The sequence below is a fragment of the Heterodontus francisci genome, chromosome 3 (genome assembly GCF_036365525.1).
Source record: "Heterodontus francisci isolate sHetFra1 chromosome 3, sHetFra1.hap1, whole genome shotgun sequence".
NCBI lineage: Eukaryota > Metazoa > Chordata > Chondrichthyes > Heterodontiformes > Heterodontidae > Heterodontus > Heterodontus francisci.
In genome coordinates, this window is record NC_090373.1 from 203,569,991 (window position 1) to 203,588,694 (window position 18,704).

The 18,704-nt window shown below is 46.4% G+C and overlaps 1 protein-coding gene across 1 annotated transcript in view; it reads right to left on the reverse strand.

Annotated features, from left to right (window-relative positions):
- LOC137367180 (dynein axonemal heavy chain 8-like) overlaps positions 1 to 18,704 on the reverse strand; it is a 2,531,605-nt gene that overhangs the window by 1,083,373 nt on the left and 1,429,528 nt on the right. The window contains exons 121-122 of the mRNA XM_068028616.1: positions 15,009 to 15,170; positions 6,842 to 7,088 (exon numbers count right to left, since the gene is read on the reverse strand). Of these exons, the coding sequence (XP_067884717.1) occupies positions 6,842 to 7,088; positions 15,009 to 15,170 (409 nt within the window). The remainder of the gene's footprint in view (positions 1 to 6,841; positions 7,089 to 15,008; positions 15,171 to 18,704) is intronic.

Sequence of the window (18,704 nt, forward strand, 5' to 3'; positions counted from 1 at the left end):
ACCATCAATAAGAGGGGAAACTGGAGCGGGAGCCTCTTACAACTGTCCCATGACTCTCTTGCACGCCTTACCAGCATGGATACTTTCACCTCAGTGGGTACACACTCGACTTTGGAATCAGGGTCACAAGCTGTGCCCATGCAGCTGGCTGAGGTTGAGATGACCAAGGCCTCCGAAAATCTGAGGACTGTGGGTGGCCAACCCATGCTGAGGCCCAAGATGTTGATGAGCATCTGTTGTCAGCAGCATAGGGCATGCTGGAGTTACATGGGGAGTTAAGGCAACATCTGGCGGAGATGACACAGGCCATGCGCAACCTTGAGTGGACGGTGGGGAAGACCATCCAGGCTATGACAGCTGCCATGTCACGGGCATATGAGCACATGGCTTCCTCCATCGAGAGATTGACGACCCTCATGGAGAGCCAGATTCCACTGATACGCGTTGACCTGCTACCCTCACCTCGGCCATGAGCTCAACGCAGTAGTGGCAAGGTGAGAGAGGGACCAGGGGCCAGGAGAGTGTTTTTACTCCTGGTCCATCTTGGGAGAACAGCAAGGTTCTTACGAGCCTTGAGAGAGAGGAGGCGAGCTTGCGCTCAACATCTGGGGTCCCCCTTCAGGGTGATTCCAATGTGGACACTGGCTCCTCAACTCCTCCATCGATGAGTCCAGCTCCAGCAACCATGATGTCTGAGGACAGCCTGCACTGGTGCAGGAGGCCCTCAGACAACCGATCCCTCCAGTTCTCAGGCACCCAGACGACAACCGCCAAAGTCATCCAAAGCCAAAGAGTGTCCTGATCAGCAGCCTGCCTCCAGTCAAGCTGCAGGTGCCAAAGTTGCACTGTGAAGGAGCACCTGCAAACATTTCTAAAAGACACCTTAATCCATATGGGTTTCCATGGGTAACATGCTTATGTATTAATCGATGTCAAAAAATGTGCTTTTCTAAAATGTGTATCCTTGTTCCTGTGTGAATGACACATGCCACCATGTACCGATTATGTGTCGTCCCGTTACATCATTGGCCTGACAGAACTGCCAATATAAGGAATAATATCATTGCCATGCCAGTATGCATGATGTGGCACTACACGGATGCAGTCACATGGGCAATGGCTCAGTCAGCTGCTGCCAGTAATTCTGCAGAGACAGATGTCACAGATGCAGAAGACTGCAGACAAGGTGACGTACAGTGGGTGGTGTGTGATGTGGGGGATCATATGTTGTACTTCAGGGATTGTGGAAGTGCTCAGCAATAAGGCATTGTTGTTCAGCCCTTGCTTGCCACTCTATCAATGCTCTCCGTGCTCCCATATACAGCTGCTGCTGCATGTCCTCAGTGTCCTCATCAACCAAGGATGTCTCCTGCTCCTGTCTCTCATCATCCTGCAAGGCCTCCTCCTCCCCCCCCCCCACCCCACCCCCCGTAATTCAGCATACAGCAACGATGCGCCCAACCCTTTCTCATACGTACTGTATGGCCCCACCGGATCTATCCAGGCAGGGGAGCAGATCTTCAGCATGCTGATGGATTTCTCGATGATAGCAGGTTTAGCGATGCCTCCCTGCTCACTCTCCTCCAGGCTGCAAGGGAAAGGCAGAAGGTCCTTTTCCCCAGCAATGGTAAGAAGAGGTCCTCCCACCTGACCAAGCAAGCCGAGACAGAGATTGCAGAGGAGATAAGCTGCCGTGAGGTGATCCACCGAATGGGTCCAGTGCCACAAGAGGGTGAATGATCTCATGCGCTCAGCAAAGCTAAGTGGCACTAAGTGCATAGAAGACAAGGTAGCAGTGCAAGGGTGCTTTTCTGAATGGAGGGCTGTGACTAGTGGTGTTCCGCAGGGATCAGTGCTGGGATCCTGGCTGTTTGCAGTATAGATACATGATTTGGAGGAAAATGCAGCTGGTCTGATTCATAAGTTTGCGGACGTCACAAAGGTTGGTGGAGTTGCGGATAGTGATGAGGATTGTCAGAGGATACAGATCGGTTGGAGACTTGGGCGGAGAAATGGCAGATGGAGTTTAATCCGGACAAATGTGAGGTAATGCATTTTGGAAGGTCTAATGCAGGTGGGAGGTATACAGTAAATGGCAGAACCCTTAGAAGTATTGGCAGGCAGAGAGATCTGGGCGTACAGGTCCACAGGTCTCTGAAAGTGGCAACGCAGGTGGATAAGGTAGTCAAGAAGGCATACGGCATGCTTGCCTTCATCGGTCGGGGCATAGAGTATAAAAATTGGGAAGTCATGCTGCAACTGTACAGAATCTTAGTTAGGCCACACTTGGAATATTGTGTACAGTTCTGGTCGCCACACTACCAGAAGGACGTGGAGGCTTTGGAGAGGGTACTGAAGAGGTTTACCAGGATGTTGCCTGGTCTGGAGGGCATTAGCTATGAGGAGAGGTTGGATAAATTCGGATTGTTTTCACTGGAACGACAGAGCTGGAGGGGTGACATGATAGAGGTTTATAAAGTTATGAGCGGCATGGACAGAGTGGATAGACAGAAGCTTTTTCCCAGGGTGGAAGAGTCAGTTGCTAGGGGAAATAGGTTTAAGGTCCGAGGGGCAATGTTTAGAGGGGATGTATGAGGCAAATGTTTTACACAGAGGGTGGTGAGTGCCTGGAACATGCTGCCAGGGGAGGTGGTGGAGGTACGATAGTGACGTTTAAGAGGCATCTTGACAAATACATGAATTGGATGGGAATAGAGGGATACGGTCCCCAGAAGTTCAGAAGGTTTTAGTTTAGACAGGCATCTAGATCGGCGCAGGCTTTGAGGGCCGAATGGCCTGTTCCTGTGCTGTACTGTTCTTTGTTCTTTTGTTGTACGGCTCCGTTTGACCTGGATGTCCCCAGAGTGGCACATGGATGCCACTGTCATGTCAAATACAGCGAGGTCAGGCATGGAGGATTGATGCCACATGAGTGGCTGCATGTATGAAAGAACTCTCCCTCGTTTGCACCTGGAGCATGGCACCTATATGACAGGCTGAGCCCGTATTACAGACTGAACTTCCCCCACCTTTTGTTTTAGTGGCCCTGTTGTGGCACACGTCATGTTGTTATTTGGCAATGTTCGATATCTGCATCCTTACTCTTCCAGGCGAAGAGGGCCCACAATAGTCAAGAGGCATGCAGGACAGGTGGCGAGGTGCCAGACCTGAGGCTGCTCACCCAAGCCGAGGAAGAGGCACTGGAGCTAACTAGCAGCCAGGGAGCACATATCGTTTCGGACATGGAGCTTGGGGTGCTGGGTGAACAGAGTGATTTTTCACAAACACAATGATTACTCAGAACATTTCACATTTGGAGACTATGCTGTCATCATTGCAACATTGTACCAAAAAACCCAAACGTCTGCTCTTCACATTGTATCTTGCAGGGCGACACTCGAATCGACATTGGAGGCCCTGGAGACTTCCACCACCTCTGAGGAAGAGACAGCTTCAGAGGGCACAGCGCCCCATGACACCCCCCCCCACCGTCCACCAGCGCAGATACACTCACCTTGGTGGGAATCTGTTCGGCTTTAGAATCTGGATCACAAGCTGCTGACAGCACCACACGTGCACCTGAACAGCTGGTTGAGGCTGAGAAAGGCACAGTCGGAGGACTGTGGGTGGCCAGGCCGATGCTGAGCCCCAGGCTGATTATCATCATCTGGTGTCGGCAGTACAGGGCATGCTGGAATTGCAGAGAAGGGTAAGGCAACGTCTGGCAGAGATGTCAGAGGTCATGCGCAGCCATGAGCAGACGATGGAGGACTGCTGGCATGTCTCAGGCATATGAGCGCATGGCTTCCTCCATTGAGATGTTGGCAACCCTCATGAAGAGCCACATCCCACAAATGCACGCAGACCAGCCCACCATTACCTTGGCCATGACCTCAACAGTGACAAGGTGAGAGAAGGAACAGGAGCCCGGAGCCTTCTCCAGCTCCTGGTCCTTCTCTGGTGAGCAGGGAGGCTCAAGACAGCCTTCAAAGGAGAAGAGGCTGCCACCCATATCTGGGAGCTCCCCTCAGAGTGCTCTGAGCATGACCATAGGCTCCTTAGCCCCTCTGCCAGTGAGCCCAGCTCCAGCAGCCATGATGCCTATGGAGTTTTCCAGGCCTCAGGCAACCAGAGGATGCCCGCCAAAGTTATCACAGGCCAAGGCACAGCTTGTTCAGCAGCCTGCCTCCAGTACAGCTGCTGCCGCAGCGATCACACCATGTAGTAGCACCTGCAATCGCATTAAGAAGAGCACATAGCCACATTTTGGGTCCCACAGGTGTAGCATATATGTGTTTTGCTAAAGAATTGAAAGATGCTTTGTTTAAAATCATTAGGCTTCATTGTCAGAAAGCCATGTGCCATTATGCCTTCATTGTGATCTGCTGGCCTTCCCTTCCCCCTTAGGGATATGCCAGTGTGACCACAGTCCTCATTAGCATACCAATGTGATGACAGCCCTCGTTAACATATGCTCTCATATGGTCACTAGCACGTATTGCAGCCACTCGCAAGACAGGAACTGAAAATGGGCTGGAGGCGACAGAGTTCATGCATTAAGGTGAGCCTTGATTTAACTCTCTGTGAATGGACACCAGGATGGCCATAAATGTCTCTTGCCTCCTTTGCATGTTGCTTAACTCATCTGGCCTCATGCCTTGGCACCTGAGGATGTGACAATTCTGTCAGCACAGTTTCTGATGTATCTCAGAGCCCAACCTTGATGATGGCCCACCATCTATTCCAGACGTGTGAGACACATAATACCATCCCTAGACTGACCCACCACCCACCCCCCCCCCCACACCCTGCCCCATGCACACCCATATTTAGTCCCCTGAAGAGCCCACAGAACCCTGGACCTCCCTGCACAGCTCCCAGAGCCCTGGATTCCCTGCAGAACCTCAGACACCCTGCAGAGCCCCCAGAACCCCGGACCGCCTCTGACCAGCTCCCCACCCAATGCAGCAATGTTCAAGGCTGCTTACCCATGACAGCAATGTGCCCTCTCGCCAAATGCTGCCAGGTTTCACCAGTTGTGAATCTGTAGGCACGTGAGTGCCACCAGACATTGATAGAATTGCTCTACCATCATTAAATTACTTTTAATTATATTTTAATGTATTTAAATTGGAATTTCAGCAATTTGAAATAGGTTCCCATTGTGTTGCAGTGGCAATACCACCATTGTGCTTTCCCACCACTGACAAAATCCGGAACTGATGTCACAATGCCGGTTTTATGGATGGATGGTTGCGTTGTGATTCTCCGTCCTCCCATGCCACCATACCCGCCCTCGTTCATTCAGCCCCACATGTGCAGAGGTGTCATCAGTTGGAGTAGCTCAAGGTCTGGGTTTCAGAGCATGACCAGTGAGAGTCACTGCAACCATGAGGCTGAGAGTTTTATCGATAGCACGTTTTTGGATGTGCTCACCTCACAGTTTAACAACATTCAGCAAAGTGAGAATAGGAGGACCAAGCAGTGAGTGCAGGAGTCCTCTAAATGTATCTTGCTCTCCAACAGGTATTCTGTTCTGAATGCAGGTGAGAATAATGGTTCCTCTGGGGAATGCACTCAGAGGTAAGTCCAAGGCACCATGGCTGGCTCAGTTGTATAGGGGGGGCAGGAGGAGTATGGGGAAAGCAATAGTGATAGAGGCTTCTATACTTAGGGGAGCAGACAGATGCAAAGAGGCTTCATGCGGGCTTGGACAGGCGAATGAATGGGGAAGAAAATGGCAGAGGGAATATAATGTGAATAAGTGTGAAGTTATCCACTTTGGTAGAAAAAACAGAAAGACAGAATATTTCTTAAATGGTGAGAGGTTGGGAAGTGTTGGTGTCCAAAGGAACCTGGATATCCTTGCTCATCATTGCGATAATTTCAGGTTAAGGTGTATTGATCAATAAATGATTGATTTTCTGCTTTAAACCTAGAAGAAAACCTGTTGCTGTCTGTTTATTTGACCAATAAAACACAAAGGGGTTAAACCCTAATAGCAAAGAGCACTTGCTGTGGTCCGGTGAGAGTTGAACCACGGGAACCAAACCAAAACCCTTACCTTGTGTCTGTAACAGGGGTAATAAAGCCTAGCCTGTATGAGATTAGATTAGATTAGAGATACAGCACTGAAACAGGCCCTTCGGCCCACCGAGTCTGTGCCGAACATCAACCACCCATTTATACTAATCCTATATTCCTACCAAACATCCCCACCTGTCCCTATATTTCCCTACCACCTACTTATACCAGTGACAATTTATAATGGCCAATTTACCTATCAACCTGCAAGTCTTTTGGCTTGTGGGAGGAAACCGGAGCACCCGGAGAAAACCCACGCAGACACAGGGAGAACTTGCAAACTCCACACAGGCAGTACCCGGAATCGAACCCGGGTCCCTGGAGCTGTGAGGCTGCGGTGCTAACCACTGCGCCACTGTGCCGCCCCTAATTTATTATTCTGGTATAATGAGCATAGAAACTTGCAATATGCAGCTAATAATGACAAACACTCAGAAATGTTGGGGTAAATTTTCATCCTCAGTCCAGGGGTAGTCATCTGGCACAGTGAATTGCTTGGTCATTGTACAAACTACCTAATTTCCATCCCATTGACACTCATCCATCTGACTGATTTCACAAAAATGCAAAGTTTATCTGATGAAGTTCTGAAGAAGGGTCACTGACCTGTAACTTTAACTCTTCTTCTCTCTCCACAGATGCAGCCAGACCCACTGAGTATTTCCAGCATTTCTTGTTTTTATTTCAGATTTCAATCATCTGCTGTATTTTGTTTCTATGAAAAGTTTATCTTACTCACTTTCAAAATTGCAGTTACCTTTTTTTGACTTGATTGATTTTCTCCAAAGTGTTGAGAAGATTCCATCAGTCCAGTCATTAGTTGCAGGATCCAGTCTCCCAAACATCTGTGGAGCAGTAATAGCCTTAGGATTCATGCGCATCTCTCGATGAGGGGTTCCACATTCAGTCAGTGATTGCATCAGGGTACGAATGACACAAGTCTTTCCAGAGCCACTAGGCCCCAATGTCATCAGTCCATGACGAACTCTGGCTGTTTCAAACAACTGAAATTAGAAAGAAGAAAACAGGATTGCAAAACCCCACAATGCAAAGACTGGAGAAATGGGTTTTTCATCCAAGCAGGAAGGCCTCTGAGAGGTAATCTTATACAGATATACAAGATAGCTTCGGTTATGGAAAAGTTAGGGCTGGATTTTATGGGCCCTGCTGAGACGAGGTTGGAGACCAGGGGGTGGGGGGGGTGCCATAGTATCGCGATGGGAGGCGGGGTGCAGAGGGCCCATCACCGCTCCATTGCCAGGTGATTTTGCCGGGCACGATAGGCTAGGGACAGCCTGACCGCCCAGAGGCCAATTGAAGTAGCCTATTAAAGGCGACTTAAGGGCTTCTTCCCCCTGCTGCTGGGATTTAACCAGCGGAAGTGGGTGTCTCCATTGCCTGGGGAGGGTGTCGAGTAATACGGGGCGCCCTCCCTGAGGTCTTCGGGGGTTCATCCTTCGGGGACAATCTGTGGCCCACGGAGAACTCGCCTGGACAAAATTGTATCTCCCTGGACACCCTCCCCTGGACTTCATGCCTACCATCCAACCCCCTTGCTGGGGCCTTCCGGACTGGCCCTGGCAGCGCCACCTCACTTACCAGAGGTCCGGGGTTCCAGCACTGACCTGGGTCCAGAGCCTCTGCAGTACTGGCAGTGGCCACCATTCCCAATGACACTGCTGATACTGCTGAGCTGCTGGCCCTGTGATTGGCATTTGTTTCAATGCGAGAAGTATAACAGGTAAGGCAGATGAATTTAGAGCTTGGATTAGTACTTGGAAATGTGATGTTGCTGCAAATACAGAGACTTGGTTGAGGGAAGGGCAGGATTGGCAGCTAAATGTTCCAGGCTTTAGAAGCTTCAGGCGGGATAGAGGGGGTTGGAAAAGGGGTGGGGGAGTTGCATTACTAGTTAAGGAGAATATCACAGCTGTACTGCGGGAGGACACCTCAGAGGGGTCATGCAGCGAGGCAATATGGGTGGAGCTCAGGAATAGGAAGGGTGCAGTAAAGATGTTGGGGGTTTACTACAGGCCTCCCAACAGCCAGCGGGAAGTAGAGGAGCAGATATGTAGACAGATTTTGGAAAGATGTAAAGGTAACAGGGTTATAGTGGTGGGTGATTTTAACTTCCCCAATATTGACTGGGACTCACTTAGTGCTAGGAGCTTGGATGGGGCAGAATTTATGAGGAGCATCCAGGAGGGCTTCTTGAAACAGGATGTCGATAGTCTAACTAGGGATGGGGCCATTCTGGACCTGGTATTGGGGAATGAGCCCGGCCAGGTGGTCGAAGTTTCAGTGGGGGGGCATTTCGGGATCAGTGACCATAATTCCATAAGTTTTAAGGTACTTGTGGATAAGGATAAGAGTAGTCCTCGGGTGAAGGTGCTAAATTGGGGGAAGGCTAATTATAACAATATTAGGCAGGAACAGAAGAATTTAGACTGGGGGCGGCTGTTTGAGGGTAAATCAACATCTGACATGTGGGAGTCTTTCAAACGTCAGCTGATTAGAATCCAGGACCAGCATATTCCTGTGAGGAAGAAAGACAAGTTTGGCAAGTTTCGGGAAGCTTGGATAACACGGGATATTGTGAGCCTAGTCAAAAAGAAAAAGGAAGCATTTGTAAGGGCTGGAAGGCTAGGAACAGATGAAGCACTTGAGGAATATAAAGACAGTAGGAACGAACTTAAGGAAGGAGCTAGGGGGGCTAAAAGGGGTCATGAAAAGTAATTGGCAAACAGGATTAAGGAAACTCCCAAGGCTTTTTATACATATATAAAGAGCAAGAGGGTAACCAGGGAAAGGGTTGGCACACTCAAGGACAGAGATGGGAATTTATGCGTGGAGCCAGAGGAAATGGGCGAGGTGCTAAATGAGTACTTTGCATCAGTATTCACCAAGGAGAAGGACTTAGTGGATGATGAGCCTAGGGAAGGGAGTGCAGTCATCTCATTATCAAAAAGGATGAGGTGTTGGGTGTCTTGCAAAGCATTAAGGTAGATAAGTCCCCAGGGCCTGATGGGTCTACCCTAGAATACTGGGGGAGGCAAGGGAAGAAATTGCTGGGGCCTTGACAGAAATCGTTGCATCCTCATTGGCTACAGGTGAGGTCCCAGAGGACTGGAGAATAGCCAATGTTGTTCCTTTGTTTAAGAAGGGTGGCAAGGATAATCCAGGAAATTATAGGCCGGTGAGCCTTACGTCAGTGGTAGGGAAACTATTAGAGAGGATTCTTCGGGACAGGATTTACTCCCATTTGGAAACAAACGAACTTATTAGCGAGAGACAGCATGGTTTTGTGAAGGGGAGGTCGTGTCTTACTAATTTGATTGAGCTTTTTGAGGAAGTGACGAAGATGATTGATGAGGGAAGGGCGGTGGATGTTGTCAATATGGACTTTAGTAAAGCCTTTGACAAGGTCCCGCATGGCAGACTGGTGCAAAAGGTGAAGTCATACGGGATCAGAGGTGAGTTGGCAAGATGGATACAGAACTGGCTCGGTCACAGAAGACAGAAGGTAACAGTGGATGGGTGTTTTTCTGAATGGAGGGATGTGACGAGTGGTGTTCCGCAGGGATCAGTGCTGGGACCTTTGCTGTTTGTAGTATATATAAATGATTTGGAGGAAAATGTATCTGGTCTGATTAGTAAGTTTGCGGACGACACAAAGGTTGGTGGAGTTGCGGATAATGATGAGGATTGTCAGAGGATACAGCAGGATATAGATCGGTTGGAGACTTGGGCGGAGAAATGGCAGATGGAGTTTAATCCAGACAAATGTGAGGTAATGCATTTTGGAAGGTCTAATGCAGGTGGGAAGTATACAGTAAATGGCAGAACCCTTAGGAGTATTGACAGGCAGAGAGATCTGGGCGTTCAGGTCCACAGGTCACTGAAAGTGGCAACGCAGGTGGATAAGGTAGTCAAGAAGGCATTCGGCATGCTTGCCTTCATCGGTTGGGGCATGGAGTATAAAAATTGGCAAGTCATGTTGCAGCTGTACAGAACCTTAGTTAGGCCACACTTGGAATATTGTGTGCAATTCTGGTCGCCACACTACCAGAAGGACGTGGAGGCTTTGGAGAGGGTACAGAGGAGGTTTCCCAGGATGTTGCCTGGTCTGGAGGGCATTAGCTATGAGGAGAGGTTGGAAAAACTCAGATTGTTTTCACTGGAACGACAGAGGTGGAGGGGCGACATGATAGAGGTTTACAAAGTAATGAGCGGCATGGACAGAGTGGATAGTCAGAAGCTTTTTCCCACGGTGGAAGAGTCAGTTACTAGGGGACATAACTTTAAGGTGCGAGGGGCAAAGTTTAGAGGGGATGTGCGAGGCAAATGTTTTACACAGAGGGTGGTGAGTGTCTGGAACTTGCTGCCAGGGGAGGTGGTGGAAGCAGATACGATAGCGACGTTTAAGAGACATCTTGACAAATATATGAATTGGAAGGGAATAGAGGGATATGGGCCCCGGAAGTGCAGAAGGTGTAAGTTTCGGCAGGCATCTAGATCGGCGCAGGCTTGGAGGGCCGAATGGCCTGTTCCTGTGCTGTACTGTTCTTTGTTCTTTGGCCATCAGCTTTTGGAGGTAGGATCCCCATCTGTAAAGCGACGGCGATCCCAGTGCCAGAAACTTCACTTCCAGAACAACGGAGGATTGTGCCGGGGTGGAGAGGCTCAAAAAGGCGGAGGCGGGCTGCCCCAACCTTTTCGGTCTGCACCTGGAGCCCTGCCAGCTGCACAATATCCAGCCCATAGAATCAGAATATTATTTTCAACCAAATTTGACAAAGGCAAGGGACACAGGATGAAACTAACAAAAGTTAAATTTAAGACCAATATCAGAAAATTTACAATAAGAAGCGTGATTAACACTTGGAATGGTGAAAACACTGCAAATTGTTTCAGAAACAGTTAGGTGCTGCAATGGAGACTTTGAGATCTTTCTGAATGGATGGATTAAGTATCTCTGATCTGCAATTATGTGGGAAGGAGAACTGGCATCAATGCACAGGTCAAGACTTGGAAAAAGCATAGAATCATTGAACAGGTCAGCACAGAAAGAGGCCATTCAGCCTATCAAGTCTGCGCTGACTCTTTCAAAGAACAATCCAGTTCGTCTCAGTCTCCGGCTCTTTTCACAGGTCCCGGCAATGTTTCCTCCTTCACTTTAACCATTTCCCTTTTGAAGGCTACTATTTAATCTGTAACCATCATTCTCTCAGGCAGTGAATTCCAAATCCTCGTCACTTGTTGTGTAAAAAGGTTTTTCCTCATGTCGGCTCTGGTTCTTTTGCCAATCACCTTATATCTGTGCCCTCTGGTTATCAACCCTTCATCCATTGGAAACAGTTTCTTTTTATTTATGCTATAGAACTTCATGATCGTAAGCACCTTCATGAAGTCTCCTGTCAGCCTGTTCTGCTCTGAGGCGAACAACCCCAGTTTCTTCAATCTATTCACGTAACTGTAATCTCTCACCCTGGCAATATTCTCATAAATCTCTTTTGTACCTTCTCCAAGGCCTTCACATTTTTCCTAAAGTGTGTTGCCCAAAATTGGATGCAATACTCCAGCTGAGCATGAACTACTGTTTTATATAGGTTTAGCAGAACTTCCAATCTGTCCTGCCACCTTCAGAGATTTGTGTACAAGCACTCCTGAGTCTCTCTTCTTTCACCCATTTAAAATTCTACCATTAAACGTGTATTGCCTCTCATCATTCTTTCTACCAAATGTATCATTTTACTTTTGTTTGATGGAGTAAAGCCAGGCCAGTCAGTTTAACCTCGGTGGTGAGAAAACTCTGGAAAAGGTATTCTGAGGCAAAATTAACAGTAAGACCAGAAATTTGTTCAGGGCAAATTGTGTTTCACTAACTTGATTGAGTTTTTTGATGATGTAACAGAGAGGGTTGATGAGGGTAATGCAGTTGATGTGGTGTACAAAAGGCATATATGACAAAGTGCCACATAAAAGGCTTGTCAGCAAAGTTAAAGTCCATGGAATAAAAGGGGCAGTAGCAGCATGGATACAGTTGGCTGAGTGACAGGAAATAGAGTAGTGGAGAACGGTTGCTTTTTGGACTGGAGGAAGATATATAGTGGGGTTCCTCAGAGGCTGGGATTCAGACCACTGCTTTTCTTGATCTACATGAATGAGCTAGATTTGGTCGTGCAAGGCACAATTTCAAAATTTGCAAATGGCACAAAACTTGAAAGTATTGTGAACTGTGAGGAAAACAGAAATAGAGTTCAAGAGGGCATAGACAGGCTGGTGGAATGGATGGACACGAGACAGATGAAATTTAATGCAGGAAAATGTGCAGTGATACATTTTGGGAGGAAGAATGAGCAGAGGCAATATAAAATAAAGGACACAGTTCTGAAGGGAGTGCAGGAGCACATGTGCATAAATCGTTGAAAGTGGCAGGGCCAGTTGTGAAGACAGTTATTAAGTCATATGGGATCCAAGGATTTATAAACAGAAGCAAAGAATATAAGACCAAGGAGGTTATGGTTATAAAACACTGGTTTGGCCTCCACTGGAGTATTGTGCCCTATTCTAGACACCACGCTTCAGGAACAATGAGAAGGCATGGGAGAGGGAGCAGAAAACATTTACCAGAGTGGTTCCAGGGATGAGGAAAGGGGACATTGAGAAGAGATTTGATAGAGGTGTTCAAAATCATGAGGATTCTGAACAGAGTATATAGGGAGAAATTGTTTCCATTGACAGAAGGAAAAAGCAGCCAATTATATAAGTTGAATGGCAAAAGAACCAAAGGTGACATGAGGAAAAACTTTTTTACACAGCGAGTGGTTAGGATCTGGAATGCACTGTCTGAGAGTGCGGTGGAAGCAGATTCAATCATGGCTTTCAAAAGGGTATTGGCTAATTATCTGAAGAAAATAATTTTGCAGGGCGTATGTGAAAAAGGTGGGGGAATGGGACTAGCTGACTTGCTCTTGCAGAGAGCCAGTTCAGACACTGTAGGCTGAATAGCCTCCTTCCATGCTGCCACCTTTCTATGACATGGGGGAGGGGGTGGCATACTGTAATGTTAGTGGACTAGTAATCCAGAGGCCCAGGCTAGTTCTCTGGACACATGGCTTCAAACCCCAGCACAGCAGAATGTGAAATTTGAATTCAATTTATAAATCTGGAATTATTTTTAAAAAGCTAGTCTAATGGTGACCATAAAACCAATGTCGATGGTTGTAAAAACCCATCTGGTTCACTAATGTCCTTCAGAGAAGGAAATCTGCCATCCTTAGCTGGTCTGGTCTACATGTGACTGCAGACCCTGGCAAAATGTGGTTGATTCTTAAATGTCTTCTGAAATGGCCTAGTAAGCCACTCAGTGCAACGGCAATTAGGGAGAGGCAATAAATGCTGGTCCAGCCAGAAATGCCCACATCCCATGAAAGAAGCAAAAAAAGTTATTTAATGTCCCAAAATCAGATCTCTGCATTGTTTCAGAACTTAGTAAATGAGTGAAATTACATTTTTGTTTTTTGTTGAGTATTGTTATCATACACTAAGCTCATTATAGTTGTAATATTTTTGAACTAAAAATAACTGCATTATTTACATTGCAGGAATATTGTGCTGCAAATGTCTAAATGCTCAACAATTTTGTAAATTTGTTAGAATATAGTAATCGATAATCATCCATAAGAAAGATAAAAAGAAAAGTCAGAAAAGTAAAAGTCCATGGGATACAGGGGAATGTGGCGAGTTTAATCCAAAATTGGCTCAGGGACAGAAAATAAAGAGTAGTGGTCAACGGATGTTTTGTGAATGGAAAGCGATTTACAGTGGCGTTCCACAGGGCTCAGAGTTGGGTCCCTTGCTTTTGTGATATATATTAAGATTTGGACTTAAATGTGGGAGGCATGATTGGGAAATTTGCAGACAACACAAAAATTGGCCGTGCAGTTGAAAGTGAAGACTCCAGAATGATATCAATGGTTTGGTTGAGTGGGTGGAATAGTGGCAAATGGAATTCAACATGGAGAGGTGTAAGGTAATGCATTGGAGGAGGGCAAACAAAGCAAGGGAATACACAATAAACAGGAGGATATTGAGAGGGGTAGAAGAAGTGAGAGACCTTGGAGTGCATGTCCATAGGTCCCTGAAGGTGGCAAGATGGTTAGATAAGGTCGTGAAGAAGACACATGGAAATCTTTCCTTTATTGGCTGATGTATAAAATACAAAAGCAAGGATGTAATGCTGGAACAGTATACAACGCTGGTTAGGACATAGCTGTAGTATTGCGTACAGTTCTGGTCATTACATTATAGGAAAGACATAATTGCTCTGGAGAGAGTGCAGCGGAGATATGCAAGAATGTTGCCAGAGCTCGTAAGCTGCAGCTATGAGGAAAGATTAGATAGGCTAGGGTTGTTTTCCTTACAACAGAGGAGGCTGAGGGATGTCTTAATTGAGGTGTACAGAATTATGGGAGGCCTCGATAGAGTAAACAGGAAAGACCTGTGGGGAGGTCAATTACCAGGGGACACAGATTTAAGGTAGAAGAATTAGAGGGGACATGATGAAAAACGTTTTCATCCAGAGGGCAGTATGTGGCTGGAATTCACTGCCCGAATCGGTGGTGGAGGCAGAAATCTTCAACTCATTTAAAAGGTAAATGGACCTGCACCTTAAGTGCTGTAACCTGCAAGGCTATGGACCAGGTGCCGGAAGGTGGGATTAGATTGGGCGGCTAGTTTTGTCAGCCGGCGCAGACATGATGGGCTGAATGGTCTCTTTCTGTGCCGTAACATTTCTATGGCTCTAAAGTGCAATTAGCGATGGGCAACAAATTCTGGCCTTGCCACTGATCCCATGAAAGAGTAAACAAGATGAATAATATATACTCTATGTGCATAGTTAAATAACTCACTCTCTTTACCTGAACCAGTTTGAGATTCCAGGGTGGGTGGTTGACTAGTCCTGCAATTTGCACCTGATTAGAGACAGCTGCCTGCAGTTCTACGTAGGTGCTACTATCCAACTGTATACCTGGGAATAAATCACTGATCAGGCTGAGGAAAAGAGGCTCATCTTCATCCACCTGTTAATTAAATGCAATTCAATTATGACTTTGTCACGATCACACAAGGAGCAATTATGAACGATAACAATGATCTGCTGAATTAACTTTCCAAAATGGACGCACTCTTGCTACAAGACAAAATGAAGTTAGAGGTCAGGTGACCTCTCCTATACTGCAAATGTACATAGTGAGTGCTGGAAACTGAACCCATCATCATGTCTGGACCAGCCTTGAAGAAAGTATTAGAAGAACGAATGATCCATTTGATGTTTATGGCTACCTTTTTCAACCTGTTGGACTTACTTTGCATTCATAGTCTCCAGATTCAAACTCAGGTTAATAGGTGTGACCACGTATCACTTTATCATGATGAGCAGCATTCAAACACCATTGCCTAACAATGGCCACACATTCAGAGACATTGTATGAAAATACCAGGGGAGAACAACTTTGATCACGTTACAGAAACCAAGCCTGATAAGGTTTTTTGTTTAAAAAAAGAGATTTTTCTGTGCAGACAGCTGTCAGCCAGGGGCTGAGAGAGATCAATTCCAGCCAATGAGGAGAAACAGTCGAATGCCATCTTTAAAAGCTACCTAGAGGCAGAATTGAAAAGATGAGCTTTGAAAATTCCCCATATGAGAGACTGAAACAGGATCTTCACCATCAGACGGTAACTGAGATTTAACCAAGGAAGTCTGTAGCAAAGTATCTGTCCATCTGAAACTTTCCAAAGCTTGACTCCAGGAAACCAGCAAAAAAAAGGAAGAACAGGCTGCAGCATTTAAATTTTCCTCTCAGGTAAACAAACAATGTTTCACAACAACTCTTTTTAAAAACACCAGATCCAAATGCATGCTATTGTTTAGTCACGACCTTTTCTCATGTGTGTGCATGTGTGTGTGTATGTGGGAAAAGTTGTGAATTTTCAGGGTTTTTTTTGTTCAATAAACAATAATCTTCCTTTAAACCTGTGAGAAAACCTTTCATTTGTCTGTTTACTGACCATGAAAACAGTCAAGGGTTAAAACATAATTCCAATAAAATACTGTCTGCGGTCATAATAAAACCAGAAAGTGCTGGAAATACTCAGCTGGTCTGGCAGCATCTGTGGAGAGAGAAGCAGAGTTAACATTTCAGGTCTGCCACTTGGCTCCTGACCTCATTACAGCCTTGGTCCAAACATGGACAAAAGAGCTGAACTCAAGAGGTGAGGTAAAAGTGATTGCCCTTGATATCAAAGCAGATTTGAATGAGTGTGGCATCAAGGAGCCCTAAAGAAACTGAAGTCAATGGGAATCAAGGGGAAAAACCCTCCACTGGTTGGACTCATACTCAGCAAAAAGGAAGATGGTTGTGGTTGTTGGAGGTCAATCATCTCAGCCCCAGAATATTGCTGCTGGAGTCCCTCAGAGTAGTGCTCTAGACCCAACCATCTTCAGCTGCTTCATCAATGACCTTCCCTCCATCATAAGGTCAGAAGTCAGGATGTTCGCTGATGGTTGTGTGATGTTCAGTACCATTCGCAACTCCTCGGATACTGAAGTAGCCGTTGTCCATATGCAGCAAGACCTGAACAACATTCATCCCCGGACTGATAAGTGGCAGGTAGCACCCAAACGCCAGGCAATGATGACCTCCAATACGAAAGAGTCTAACAATCTCTCCTTGACATTCAATGTCATTACCATTGTTGAACTTTATAGGGAGGCAGTGGTGTAGAGGTAATCTCACTATACTAGTAACCCAAAGGCCCAGGCTACGTAGAAACATAGAAAATAGGAGCAGGAGTAGGTCATTCAGCCCTTCAAGCTTGCTCTGCCATTCATTATGATGATGGCTGATCATCCAACTCAGTAACCTGTTCCTGCTTTCGCCCCATACCCTTTGATCCCTTTAGACCCAAGAACTATATCTAACTCCTTCTTGAAAACATACAATGCTTTGGCCTCAACTGCTTTCTGTGGTAGCGAATTCCACAGGCTCACCACTCTCTGGGTGAAGAAATTTCTCCTCATCTCAGCTCTGAAAGGTTTACCTCGTATCCTTAGACTATGACCCCAGGTTCTGGACTCCCCCATCATCGGGAACATCCTTCCTGCATCTACTCTGTCAAGTCTAGTTAGAATTTTATAGGTTTCTCTGAGATCCCCCCTCACTCTTCTGAACTCCAGCAAATAGAATCCTAACCGACTCAATGTCTCCTCATACGTCAGTTCCACCATCCCAGGAATCAGTCTGGTAAACCTTTGCTACACTCCCTTTAGAGCAAGAACATCCTTCCTCAGATAAGGAGACCAAAACTGCACACAATATTCCAGGTGTGGCCTCACCAAGGCCCTGTATAATTGTAGCAAGGCATCCCTGCTCCTGTACTCGAATCCTCTCACAATGAAGGCCAGGATACCATTTGCCTTTTTTACCACCAGTTGCACCTGCATGCTTACCTTCAGCGACTGGTGTACGAGATCATCCAGGTCTCGCTGCATACTCCCCTCTCTCAGTTTATAGCCATTCAGATAATAATCTGCCTTCCTGTTTTTGCTACCAAAGTGGATAACCTCACATTTATCCACATTATAATGCATCTGCCATGCATTAGCCCATTCACTCAACTTGTCCAAATCACCCTGAAGCCTTTCTGCATCCTCCTCACAATTCACCCTCCCACCCAGTTTTGTGTCATCTGCAAATTTGGAGATATTACATTTAGTTCCCTCATCTAAATCATTAATGTATATTGTGAATAGCTGGGGCCCTAGCACTGATCCCTGCGGTACCTCACTAGTCATTGCCTGCCATTCGGAAAAAGACCCATTTATCCCTACTCTTTGTTTCCTGTCTGCCAACCAATTTTCTATCCATCGCAATACACTGCCCTCAATCCCATGCGCTTTAATTTTACATGCTAATCTCTTATGTGGGACTTTGTCGAAAGCCTTCTGAAAGTCCAAAAGAAACCACATCCAATGGCTCCCCCTCATCAACTCTACTAGTTACATCCTCAAAGAATTCGAGTAGATTTGTTAAGCATGATTTCCCTTTCGTAAATCCATGCTGACTCTGCCCGATTCTACCAAAGTTCTCTAAGTGTTCTGCTATAAAATCTTGGAGAATGGACTCGAGAATTTTCCCCACTACTGACGTCAGGCTGACTGGTCAATAATTCCCTGCTTTCTCTCTACCTCCCTTTTTAAATAGTGGGGTTACATTAACTACCCTCCAACCTGTAGGAGCTGTTCCAGATTCTATAAAATCTTGGAAGATGACCACCAATGCATCCACTATTTCTAGGGCCACTTCCTTAAGTACTCTGGGATGCATGCCATCAGGCTGTGGGGATTTATCGGCCTTCAATCCCATTAATTTCCCCAACACCATTTCTCTACTAATACTGATTTCCTTCAGTTCTTCTCTCTCACTCAGCCCTTGTGTTCCCCAACATTTCTGTTATGATATTTGTGTCCTCCTTTGTGAAGACAGAACCAAAGTATGCATTTAATTGGTCAGCCATTTCTTTATTCCCCATAATGCTCTGAGGACATGAGCTTG